The following is a 12,928-nucleotide window of genomic DNA, read 5'->3' on the forward strand; positions in this document are numbered from 1 at the left end:
CTTGTGGTGGTTCTTCCATGTGTGCAGCAATGCAAAGCACCATTAAAAAAAAATTCAAATAGAAGCAAGGAACTTTCCTCAAGGGCACTACAAAATGGTTGGTGTTTTTAAAATGGTGAAGAAATGGAAGGGGGAGCGGGAGGAAAAAAATTCAGTTTGTAAGGCTTTGGGGTAATTAATTTTCTTGTCATTTCCATGGCGCAACTCACATGATGCCACCTATTTTTCTGTACTTTCCAAATCTCGTATCAGGTTGAGAAGACACAGGCAAAATCCAGATGTGAGGAGTAATTTTGACAGCAAGTGATGCACCTACAAAGTAAGGTTTATAACAGAAGCACTTTCAACAGAAGATAACTGCAATAGCAGAATTGAAAAATGACGTTAAGGGACATAAATAGAAAATTCAAAATCACAGGATGAAGCTGTATCCTTTTTGAATTGCTACAAATATTCTCACACGTGGGAGCTGCAAAACCAGTTAATGACACTGTTACTAGACCCGCAGAAGCGTGAACCGTTACCAGTGAGTCACTGGAGAGCAGGGGACAACATCCTGAGAACTTCGTGTTATTTTCCAAAGGTGATTTCATCCACCAGTATAACAATAACGGCAGGTCAACTTCAATTCTCATACGATTAGCAGCATGCAAGAAATCCTAGTTTTTGGAGGTGCCTGCAGTTACTCATTTGCTCGTAAGTAAAATGTTATTTCCAACTCAGTACTCTGGACCTAGTTCAGTCCCATGGTCTCTGAAGAATGGTAGGGTTTTCTAGATAATGTTTTTCCGGTCATTGTTGAGATGGTACACGGCAACTGGGACTTGGACTCCATAATGTGAAAAATCCTCTGCTAATCCTGTTGTTCTTTTTAGCCTTCCTGCCAGCGCCCGTTCAGTCTAGGTGACTGAGGGGCTCAGCTCCTCGGGACCCAGGCTGCCACCAGCCAGAGGCGAGGAGCCACCACACAACTTCTCCATCCTCTGGTTGCATACAGTGTCACACACACCTTTTCCATCTCTGATAGTGCCAGGGCAGCATTTGCAAACAAAGTCAGGATAAAGGAATTGTGAACAGACATATCACTAATAAAGCCATAGTTTTCTACAATCATTTTTATTAGTTATGGAAGAATCCCCACTAGTATTTACATAGTGCAAAAAAGCTGTTATTACTCCAAAAAGTACGGCAGACAGAACAATTATCCTTCATACGCAAAAAAGGAATAGAACAAACCCCTTCATATTGTATTTCATAATGATTTTTCTACTGCTTTAACCTAAATATTACTATAAATTTTAAGACATTAAAGATTAAACAGCTTTCCTTATTAGAATCTATTTAAAAGTAAAAGATACAAACTATTTATGAACATTTTGAAGGTGGGCTGTGCCAACTGGATTTCTACTTTCAGTGTTACCATTCATTGGTGTGGAAGTTTCAGGTCAGACATTCTCACATTTCTTGCGTGTGGCGAGGTGGGTAGAATACCCACGTGACTTGTTTCTATGGCTTGCTTCTGCTGGTTTTTGTTTGATTAACAAATCGTCACGTCTCATTTTTAAATGGCTAACATTGATATCAACTCAATAGTTTCACTAGTTGGCACAACTTCACAGAAAATACTTAATGACAGGTTCAGCAAACAGCAGCTTTTCAAACAATAATACTTTTTTACATATATACTTAAAGTAACATTATTAAAATTTAAGCTTGTGTTAAAGAACTGGACAGAATCACATTATGTAAGCTCCCACCCACCCAAATGAGCATAAAGACACCTCCTATCTTTACCAGAAAAACACCAACAAGTGCATTACTGAACATTTTCTATCACAAGTTTTTAAAACACAGGTCAATACCTTCTGTCACCGTTAACTCCAATCCTACAACTACCTGCACACAACTTCAGCAGATAAACAGGCCACCGATTACAAGCCAGTGGAACTAATGCTCGTAAGCATGTACTAGCAGGATCAGGTCCTTCACCTTACTCAAACATTTTCACTTGGTCCAACTAAGGACAAAAGTTCTCACGAATTTTTCCCTTCTACACATTTGCAATACATGTTTTATTATTATTTTGACAGAGATACTTAAAGTATTTATATAAATAGGTTGTGTACATAGCCACTCTATCAGTTTTAAAAGATCCCTACCCCTACCACAGATACATTACTTTTGATTTTACCAGATAAATTAAGTGGTGAAATCATTTCTATAAAGAATGTCTTAAGAAAAGTAGATTTGTTTTCTGAATAATCATTTTCACAACAAAAATATCTATACACCTATAACTACAGAAACATCTTTTCTTGGGGACAGTAACAACCTGTATAGTAAACTGCATACTTTTATACCGAAATAGAAATTCAGCTACTTTAAAAAAAAAAAAAAGACCAACATGGTATTGTAAAACATTCATATGCTTTCCTTTTAAATTCTGGTGATAACAGAATCAAAATTACCACAGTGAGATACTCTCCTCAAGTGCTCCAAGTGGCAAGGAACTTCCCTAATTTTAGAATGAAATGGATCACTCCCAAAGGAATTACAATTTCATTCTCACAGTTATTGCTCATTCCCAGTTTATCAAAAAAGGAAGCACTAAAACCAGTTTCCCTTACTCGGTTTCAGTTTGCTCCTCTAAGGGTGACCTGCCACATTTTGAAAGAGACTAGTTCCTTATTTACTGGCAAATTCAGAGATATTATAAGTGCTATATCACCTTCAAGAACTCTATTAAACCTGTAGCAAAATTGCAGTTAAATAGTGGGCTGAATATTACAAGACCTTGATATAAATGTCAGAAAATTTTAAAATGACAGTCCAAGTTCAGAAAAGACATATAAAAAGATGCGCCTTTGATGTTAATACTTCAAGATCAAAAGTGATTTGAATCACTGGCACTGAAAAAGCAAAAGGAAAAATTACAAACACCTTTTTTTTTTTTTGTTATTCCGGTGAAGTTCTGCCCTCAGTGTATACACTGATCTCAGCTGGTGTGGAGACATGTGCTTACACATCCAAGGGCAAGTTTTGCTCGTCAGCAGTTCAAACACCTATCATTTCCTAAAGCAAAAACTCTTTCAAAACATACAGACAGTAGAAATCTGCCATATGTACAGTAAAAGGTTTAACATTCAGAAGGCATCATTCCTTAGTCTTTGTTTTCCTATAAAATGCCTGTTCTAACATCTAGGAATATTACACGAAGGAACTAAGATGTGACAGAACAGCCAGTTGTCCTAGCAGCTCTCTATACTGCTTATCTACATAGCATTTGCTATGTCTATACCTATCAAAGCATTATTTACAGAATACACACAGTTTCTATTATTCTCATTAGCATCCAAAAAAACCAGGAGTAGATGATTCTAAACCTGGAGTCTTATTTTCCCAGTGCAACTTAAAATGCCAGCATCACTAGTACTATAAGTGTTGGTCCCGTAATAGTAAGTGTGGACTAAATACCCAAGCTGTCCATTTCTGGTGGTTTTCGGCCTACCCAGAGGCTTTTTATGCATTTTGATACAAGTGATCAAGAAAAATGGAGTGGAATTAAAAGAAACATACATTTGCTATAAAAGTGTTATGCACATGAGTTACTCTTTGGCTACTCTCGTAGTGAAGCTCCTGCTGCTGGCAGTTTTGGTACATCCCTTGCCAATGTAAGACAAAGATGGAAAATGGACTCCTTACATGCAAGGTTTAGACATATACTCCATCTTCAATCTCAAATGAATTCATCATAGGTTAATAGATTTTGCTTCAATGTTCAGAATGGAACAATTCTCTAGCAACATGTATGTTTCAGGGAGGGCATTATTTTTGTTTCTTTTACCTCTGAATGACTGAAATACCTCCCCATACTACAGGGCACCTCCCCTTTCCTGGAATAACTACTTCCTTTTCTACTTTAGAGGTCAACTCCTAAAGCTGCTACAACTGTGAACACAGACAAAAAGAGATCACATTTTGATTAAGAATTGTTAAGATACATCCCGAACTCAACACGAGGGTGGTCAGGATGAAAGCATGCGTACGGAACTGTCAATACATTGAGTCACCATATCATTCACACTTGCTGTTAAAGGATTATTCTGCCTTTTTTGCAATGTTACGTAGATTACAATATGCAAAACAGCATTCCTGAGGTAAGTGACAGGAGAAAGTGGAAGTCATCAGTTTACTAAAAGCCCTGGACAGGGATCATGGTTAATGATTCACTTAGTGTGGTTTGGCAGACAGCAACTGTGGAGAGCATGAGGAATTTTTGTTTTCTTTCCTAATTTTTTATGCAGTATTTCCACCTTGCAAAAAACCCACAAAACATTAATTGTAGTCCTCTGGTTTAAAGTTTTTCTGGAATTGAAGTTGTTATAGCTTATTGTAACCAACTCAACTATCAGCAGCTTTTTAACAATGCATTCACTGAGACCAACTAAAAAGCTGCATCTATCTTAGCATAAGAATCACGCATAGATTTCTCTTCTATTTATTTTTCGTTAAGACTGCAAATGGGGTTTTCTAGCTTTTCTTTACAGAGAACCAAAATTTTACTTTTACTTCTAGATAGAACTAGAAAAATCATGGTCAGATACACTGACATGTCTGGCATAACACTGTAACACCAACGTAAAGTGTCAGTAATTTGTCAGTCTTAATGTAGGTTATCTGTTTGAAAACGAGCTAAGCTGTCACATCTTAAAAGAATTTTGCTTAAGCTGGTCAGTTACAAGATGTTTCCTTTTACAAAGGATCAAATGAATACTTAGTGACAAATTTTCCACACAGTTTCTATTCTGGGAAATAGATACTGATTAAGCGCTAAGCTAATTTTTAAATCAAACAAGTAACAGACAGCTACAAAAATATCATTGTGAATTAAATACACATATTAAATGTTTAACAGTGCAAAATGTTGAGATGAAGCATACGAAATAATGGCTGCAACCTTTACAACAGTTAGTTTTAATATAATTTCTAAAGAGTTCCTGAGTTCCTGCTTATTTTTACGGCATATAGATGGAATCTGTGTGTTCTTGATTTAAAGAACTGCAGATGGTGGGTTTATGTTGAGTGTTACTTGCATGCTTATCATTTGTCCATTCCTCACCATCAGTGACTGGATCAGCCTGCTCAGAAGCCTCTACTTCTTCCTCTTCACTTTGTTCTGCATTGTCTTCTTCAGCACCACTAAGGGTCTTCCCAAGCTGAAGAGTCTCCATAGTTCTCTGGGTCTCTGAAACCCAAGATTCAATTCTGCTGTTAAGCTGAACCTCTACAGAAATTGGTTCATGGGCATAATCATCATCATCATCGTCATCTTCCTCCTCCTCCTCCTCTAGCATTCCTGGTACGAGAGTACTGGTGGTACTGGTCATGGAGGAATTCAAAAGATCTCGGCAGCTGCCATCCAGTGATCCTGTTTCTGTACTCTGCTGTGAGGCCCATTCCAGATTATCATCTGGTTTCACCTCATCTTTGTCACCTGGTGCAGATTTTCCATGATTTGTTGCTGAGGTAGTGCCAATTGTACCCAGAGGTGGTTGTTTATTAAGTGTAGCTTTCTCAATTTGACCATTACCAGCTTTTTCTGGTACTGCAGTCTTACATGAGGATTCTCTTTCATTTTCAGAAGTTTCTAATCCATCAGATGTCTCCACCATATTTCTCCAGTTTGTTTCTACAAGTTTCAAAAGTAGGAAATACTCATTCTTTCTATATAAGAATATTTCTCCTGAACATCCCAGAATTGTTTACATAGCAATAGGAACTAATAATTTTAATATTATTTATGCTTGCTAGAAAAATTTCAATTAGAAAAAGGGGGAAGAAGGGAAAGGGAGAGACCATAGAAAGAACTGTGAATGACTTTGGGTTTTTACAGTATCCTAAACCAGACATTACAAAAGGTGAAAGTTTGTGCATTTAGTTTCCTGCGTAAACTGTGGAAGCACCAAACGGAACAATGAGTGTACGTCAAAAGAGGTTACTCTTAAGTATGAATAATAATAGGGCAATTTCTGCTTTCAAAGTCATCTGTTTAAGGATTTTTTGAAAAACATTTAACTAATTAAGTTTGAGACACCGCAAAATAATTAACTAAAAACCAGGATAGTATCTTTTTTAATTCACCATCAGACCAAAAAAAAAAAAGTCTACTTCAAACAAGCATTCTCCCTTTTATTCCCTTTGTCATCTGGGCTTATGCAACTGGATAAAGCAATTTGCTTTTGCTCACACTATAAGCATTCACTCCCATCTCAAGTTTCAAAATTTAAGCTAGTGTCCTATCTTTAGAGACCTCAATTTAGGTCCTACCCTCTGCCATTAGTTCTTCCTCATTCATATAATCAATTCTGTGTTTGGTACCAGTTCAATAAAACTGGAGAAGCCACCTCCACTGATGTCAGTTAGGTAGCTGTAACATTTCTGAGGATTAGAAATGACATGATTTTCTACATAGTTCAGGGGGAAAAAAAGACTTACAAAACTACCTGAAAAGTAACCAATTTTCTCTTACTGCTGAAAATTGTAGGATACTGTAAATTCTGAGGAAATATTGTATTTTTAGCTACATTTTACAATAATCAGTATTTGGAAAATTCCAGCTTCTAGTTACAACAGTAAGTTTTATCACACTTACCGTATTCTTTCTCATTCACTTCAGATATGGGTTCAGAAATAACACTACAGAATGAGATAGCACTTGCTGCAGAGGGGTTGCGAGAATGACCCATATGATGGGGTGCCTTCTTGACATTCTTCAAGGCTTCTTCTGCCTGTTCCTGTTCCATTGCAGCAACCATATCTCTGTAGGCTTTTCTGGCCTCTTCAGTCAGTGATACTAGCTTATTAAATAGGTCCTAAGTATGAAGGCAGTTTTTATAATCAGTAGTTCTTACTAATAATTTTCACTTTAAAATTACTCATTTTAGTAAAAGGTATACCACATAGTGAGCCTTTAGCTTATTAACACCAAATACCTTTACTTCAACCAAAAATTAATTCTTCTCTGTATTAATTAAAAAACACCACTCCATGTTAATGCAGCTTTGAGGGGATGTACTTAGAGATACTGTTTTCCTTACAATCTTAAGCCTTCTAGAGATTTTCAGATGGCATTTAAGTCTATTTGAAAGTTAGAGATGTTGTGACCAAGATGTTTCAACATAGTCTCTCAGTTCTGTAAATACTGAGCTTCGAAAAAAACACACCCTATACAGATCAGGTCAGGGCCATTAACAAACGTGTATTAGGTGCACTCTCCATGCCCAATCAATTCGTAACTACAAGGCTGTTTACTCCAGCCACTTATACGAATAGGATTACTCACCTCAGCACCTGAGTAGTTGAAGATACCCACTACACTAACAGGAACCAGTTTGTTCACACAACGGCCAAGAGCTTTACGTCCAAGAGCAAAGACAAAAGGAATTTCTTGTTCCCGTGCCATGGCTATTACGTTATACAGAGCCTCATCTAGTCCACCTTGAAGAAAGCAGTTGTAAATAGATACCTGGTCAGTTAAAGTCATAGTATGGTGAAATACAACTCTCTATCCCATTTTAACTGTAATTAGTCAGTAAAACTTTGATACGCACAATCACCAGCTACTACGTTCCACAGGACAACAACCTACACGTTTCAAGTACAGCGAGTGAGTATAGATCAAGGCAATATTCTGTATTCTCTACTAGTCCTGCACACACATTAAACCAGAATTTTTCACAGCTCTTTTCTTGAGAAGAGCTTTGCTCTTCTCATATCTCAGGAAGCCTCTGTTTACCTTTCTGATTGTGGCAAAATGTGTTGGTTGGCTAACCAACCAATTCATACTCCTCTTAAGGAATCCTCCTTAAGAGCATCCAGAGCTCAGTACTCCAGGTGTATCAAAGACTGAATGGAATAAAACTGAACTCTATTGTATGTATTGTATCTATTTTTCTTTAAGCTATCCACCCCTTATGAATGAGTTTCTTCCGGAATGGAGAAGAAGAAAGTAAACATGGAGTGACAATTGCACAATTGATTCTGGAAGTGTTATATCATGCACAGTAACTAAAAAAACCCTGCTTCTATCCTTGCTAATCAGCACAAGAAAACTATACACAGTGAAGTGCATCACTTGTTTCATCATTTATACCTTTTGACTGGATTTTTTCGCAGTTGGGAGATATGATTACGCACTTGATCTTGTTTAGTTTCATATGCTTGGTAACCTCACGCAACCCCATAACAAGTCTTCTCCTTGCTTTAGCTCTCATGGGATCCTTTTGATAAATCCGTTCCTGGAAGCTAACAAGCTCTTGCAGTAAGAGAGTCACACACTCATCTATTTCTTTACTTAGAACTTGGTTACAGTATCTGTCAATTCAAAAAACATCAAATATTAGCACAACACAATCAATACTATTTCACTGAGCCTTTTCTTTTACCAAATAAAAAGAATTTGACTTCTTCAGAACAGTTATTAAACTGTTAAAGATATTAAAAAGATTTAGAAATCAGACTGTATACTATAAGTTAAAAATATATCCTGAAAACATTTATATTTCCAGTAACATCCTTTACATCAAAAGGTCAGTCAAAAAGAATATTAAACAAGTAGGTGCCACAAGCAACTGTTTTTTCCTTAATTTGGTACTCTATAAAGATAGATTAGTAAAAAAAGCTGTAATATATTGAGTGACTATTACAGTGTTTTAAGCATTCCTAAGTATTCCTCCTTTCCCATCCAAAGCGTATGTATCCCTCCTTTAAAAAAAAAAAAAAGGAAAATTTTTTCAAGAATACTCCCACCTAGCTTATTTGTTGCAGCAAGCACGTGTGTACATGCACAATATATATACACACACGTAGCAATCCATCTACGGAAAAAAAAAACTTGCAAAAACTTCTATTGATGAGAGAGTAGTTTATGTTTGTTAAGCTCCTCCTAAGTATAGTAAACCTATCCACATTTAAAAGACGAGACTGACTGAAGTGCAAGCCTTGAATTTATATTAATAATGCAAAACTCTTACTCTCTGAACCTCTTGCTGTGAATTTTGGTTATTGCAGAAGATGCCATTGGACTGCCTATTCCAGAACTAGCCGGTGAACCTTGTGACACTGGGGTCATGCAGTATGGAGAATTCTGACTTGCTGGTGAAAGTGAAGTATCACTAGGCATACTTAGTCCAGTTTCTGAAAGACAATTTTGAAACATTATGAAATACAAAGACATTTTCACATAAAAAACAGCATCACACTTCTTATGTATCTCTCTCTCAGTTTTTCCAAACTACATTCTGAAACCGCTAAACCGTGTATCACCCCGGGGCAGTGGGAAGTAGTAGTTGAGAGGGGGAAAACCAAAACAAGCACATATCTAACAGTCAGCATGGGTTGGGTAAATAAGCGATATTTGAATATCCATTTAAAAATATCCAAAGCTTAGTTTGGGAAATGGACAGAAGGGTAAACTTGCCTAAATGCTACAACTTCTTCCAATAATTCTTTACTATTTATAAATATAATATTTAACTAACTTATTCCTAGGACATTTAAGACTTTCACACTTATCTTCAGTCAGGTGGAATCAGTCAGGTCATTGAGAAGAAAACATTCTGAAGCAGTACATCTAGAATCCTGATAGACACCTTCTTCCCCCACCCCCAACAAACTCCACACACATGAAAGGCATTGAAAATTCTTTGGAGTTTCTCAGTTGCTCAGAACTGTTGCTGCAAATTGACAGTCCAGACATTGAAGCTGATTGACAAGAGCGTTCAAACTGCAAAACGTTATTTACAGTTTGCAATTTCTAAATCTGGAAAACTTTCAGTATGCTTATCATTAAAAAGCATTGTGATCAACATGGCATGGCTGACAACAGGTCACATTTTGTCCACTTACCAAAACTGCTATCAACTCTGACGTGTTAGGAATATTTGCTCAAGAGAAATTTAATTAAAAGCCTGTATAGAGGTTATGTACTTGGAACCCATACTGCACTCAGCCTTCTGCTAATGAGGCACAGACAAGACATTTTAGAAAAAGAGAGTTCTAATTTCTACTGTTTCATAATGTTAAAAAAGTTAAAAGATAACATCAATAAGTTGTGTTGCATAAAAAAAAAAAGAGAAAGACAAAATGTTAGAATAAGTAGATTAGTACAACTGGGGGGAAGGGGGACTAGAGAGATAGAGAGACCAACCTTCTTGAGAGGCCAGCTCCTGAGACTGATCAGCAGTCAAGTTTATATGAACCTCTTTCTGTTCATCAGATCCCAAAAGGCTATGGTCAGCTGATAAACGGCCTTTCTTCTCTTCTCTCTCTTTCAAAATAATCTAGGAACAAAACCAACAGCTATCAGCATCTGAAAATTATAGAAGATAGTTGTAAAGAAAAAAATGTCCATTTGAACAATACACAAAATGAAGTTAACTGTGTTGTTTTGAACCTTCCTACTCATACCAGGACAGAAAACCCTGAAATCATTTGTTTCTTTGATCACAAAGAGTATTTCATTCTAGTATTTTACAGATGGTATACTCAATACTTCTACGTAAATAGTGCTTTCAACAGTTTAAGTATTAAGTACTTTCACAGCTTCTGACACATAACATTCACTCGTTGACAATTCTTCATTCCCACCCCTGTAAAAAACACCTTATGCAAGAATACGAGTCATCTTTGTGAAGCACCAGACAACAGATAGAATCCTTTCTTTTATAGAAAGGAAAGTGCAAAGATAAGTAGTGATAGATATATTGGTATTACTACGACAAATAAGCTTTGACAACAGAGAGTTTAGAAAACTTTTCTGAACAAGTAGCTGTGAATTTCTCTAACTCAAGCAGATCATGGGCAAGTCACAAAAAAACCCCAAACAAACCAACACACCACCAAACAACACACACACAAACAAAACCCATCCCCCAAGCAACTTAGCCAAAGCCAACCTTTGTACAAACACAGCTTTGCCAGATTCTAACTGCTCATATCATAAAGTGATTTTGACAAGAAACATGGTGCATGAGTACAGGTGAATTTCACACTTTTTTTTTTTTTTAAAAAAAAAGGCTTTTACACTTTCTTTTTTAGAGTTAGGTTTTTTGTATTTTACCTTCTGATTTCCATACATACTGTATTCTCTGTGTACACACCTACTTTACATGTGCATGTATAGATATATACAACCAATTATTTCTAAATTTACTCAAATAAAATCATATTTTTACTTCAAGATCTGTACCCATCATTAAAAAAGAGAATAGGAAAATTTAAGATTAGCATACTATGTTGCACTACAAAGTAGGACTCAAAAAAATGGAAAAAATTATGCAAGTTTTCCCATATGTCCTAGTGCTAATAGTTAAAAAAAGATCTTTGCAATCCACACTGAGATAGATTTGTATCATCTTCAACTGATTATGGGGGTATAAAAGTTACGTTACATGCAAAGGACAGGGCCATCAGCGTAAGTGGAACTAGAGGCAGAAGCTCATGACTCCCTTACTTTATGCTCATGGTCACTACTCCTCAGGTAAGAAAACAGCAGTTTTTAAAGTATGAGTGTGGGCCAAGGCACTCCAGGGCTGTCATGTTTACCTTTTTAAGCGCTGTAGGGCGTTTCAATTTTGCAATCTCTCTCTCTTTTCCTCTTTTCACTTTTGGGGCAGTTGAATCCAAAGGATTAAGGCAACCCATAGATGGCTGTCCCTTTGTTAAGGACTTTCTGTTGGCAGATTCTTTGGTATGAAAGGGAGCAGCACTGCCAACTAAATACAAGAAAGATATTAGTTTCACCAAAAGACATGTCAGCTTTATTTCAACACTGATTTTAGAATTTCCACTAATGAATTCTCAAAGTACATTTTCCTTCCTTGGAAAAAAGCAGTTCATAATGACAGGAAAATTATGTCATCAGATATTGTCGCTGCCAGATGGTTTTAAGCTTTCTTCAACTTAGCCTCACGTTTTAGGAAGCTATGGATTCCAGGAAAGTAATTACTTTAATACCAGTAAGAGATCTCTCTCAAATGACTACACGTAGCTTTATTAGCAAGATAAGTTGCAAGTATTTATCCAAACATTGATTTTTAGTTGTCAAAGACTTGATTAGTTGACAGGACAAAACGGATGAGAGACTGCAGCATGTAGTTAAGTGTTTCTTCTGCAAGAAAGACTAAAACAAATGCCATCTCCAATGGAAATGCCAACTGTTCTTTGCTGAGCTTTCTCTCATATAGCCTTGCCAACTTGAATTAATGTTTGAACACAGCCGAAACTCAAAGCAGGTAAATGAAGCAACACATAAGAAGGAAAATGGTAACTATGTGCATAACGATGGACTCTAGGCTACATACTACTGCTCAGGAATGAGATTCATGGGTTATAATAGATAACTACAAAAATGTCAACTCTGCATTCAGCAGCAAGCATTAAAAAAGCTAATTTAATGTTAAGTGTTGATAAAGAAATAGAGAACAAAAAAAGCATAGTTAAGCCATTGCATAAATTCATGATGGAACTATAATTTAACATTCTGTACATGTCTGATCTTCCTTATTTTCAAAAAGACACAGCAGAACTACAAGAAGGTACAGAGAAAGCAATATGGGTTACTGGAAAAGACATGCTTCCACAATGGAATAACTAAATAGACTAGGACTCTTCGCACCAGAAAAGAGATGACAGACCTCTAAGTATAATAAAGGAGAAAAGCAAGGAATGATTGCTCAGTCTCTTTGTAATACAAAGGCTATGAAAGCTAATAAAATTATGAGCAGGGCACAAAAAAACCTCTGACTCCCACCCCCAAAAAAACACAGCAGAACGAAGAGCCTCTCCACACAGCAAGTAGTAAGGTTAGAATTCACTGCCATTGGATCTTATGGACAGTAAGAGCATATGATAGAAGTGATGGATAGTT

At 36.6% G+C, this 12,928-nt stretch overlaps 1 protein-coding gene across 4 annotated transcripts in view; it reads right to left on the bottom strand.

The window, feature by feature from the left end:
* Positions 1 to 1,100: 1,100 nt before the first annotated feature.
* SECISBP2L (SECIS binding protein 2 like) overlaps positions 1,101 to 12,928 on the bottom strand; it is a 30,944-nt gene continuing 19,116 nt past the window's right edge. For all 4 annotated transcript variants that reach the window (XM_075764993.1, XM_075764996.1, XM_075764994.1 and 1 more), the window contains exons 12-18: positions 11,605 to 11,774; positions 10,208 to 10,340; positions 9,033 to 9,195; positions 8,153 to 8,373; positions 7,343 to 7,497; positions 6,653 to 6,872; positions 1,101 to 5,689 (exon numbers count right to left, since the gene is read on the bottom strand). In XM_075764993.1, the coding sequence (XP_075621108.1) occupies positions 5,016 to 5,689; positions 6,653 to 6,872; positions 7,343 to 7,497; positions 8,153 to 8,373; positions 9,033 to 9,195; positions 10,208 to 10,340; positions 11,605 to 11,774 (1,736 nt within the window). In that variant the 3' untranslated portion in view covers positions 1,101 to 5,015. The remainder of the gene's footprint in view (positions 5,690 to 6,652; positions 6,873 to 7,342; positions 7,498 to 8,152; positions 8,374 to 9,032; positions 9,196 to 10,207; positions 10,341 to 11,604; positions 11,775 to 12,928) is intronic.

The sequence above is a fragment of the Balearica regulorum genome, chromosome 12 (assembly GCF_011004875.1).
Source record: "Balearica regulorum gibbericeps isolate bBalReg1 chromosome 12, bBalReg1.pri, whole genome shotgun sequence".
Lineage (NCBI taxonomy): Eukaryota > Metazoa > Chordata > Aves > Gruiformes > Gruidae > Balearica > Balearica regulorum.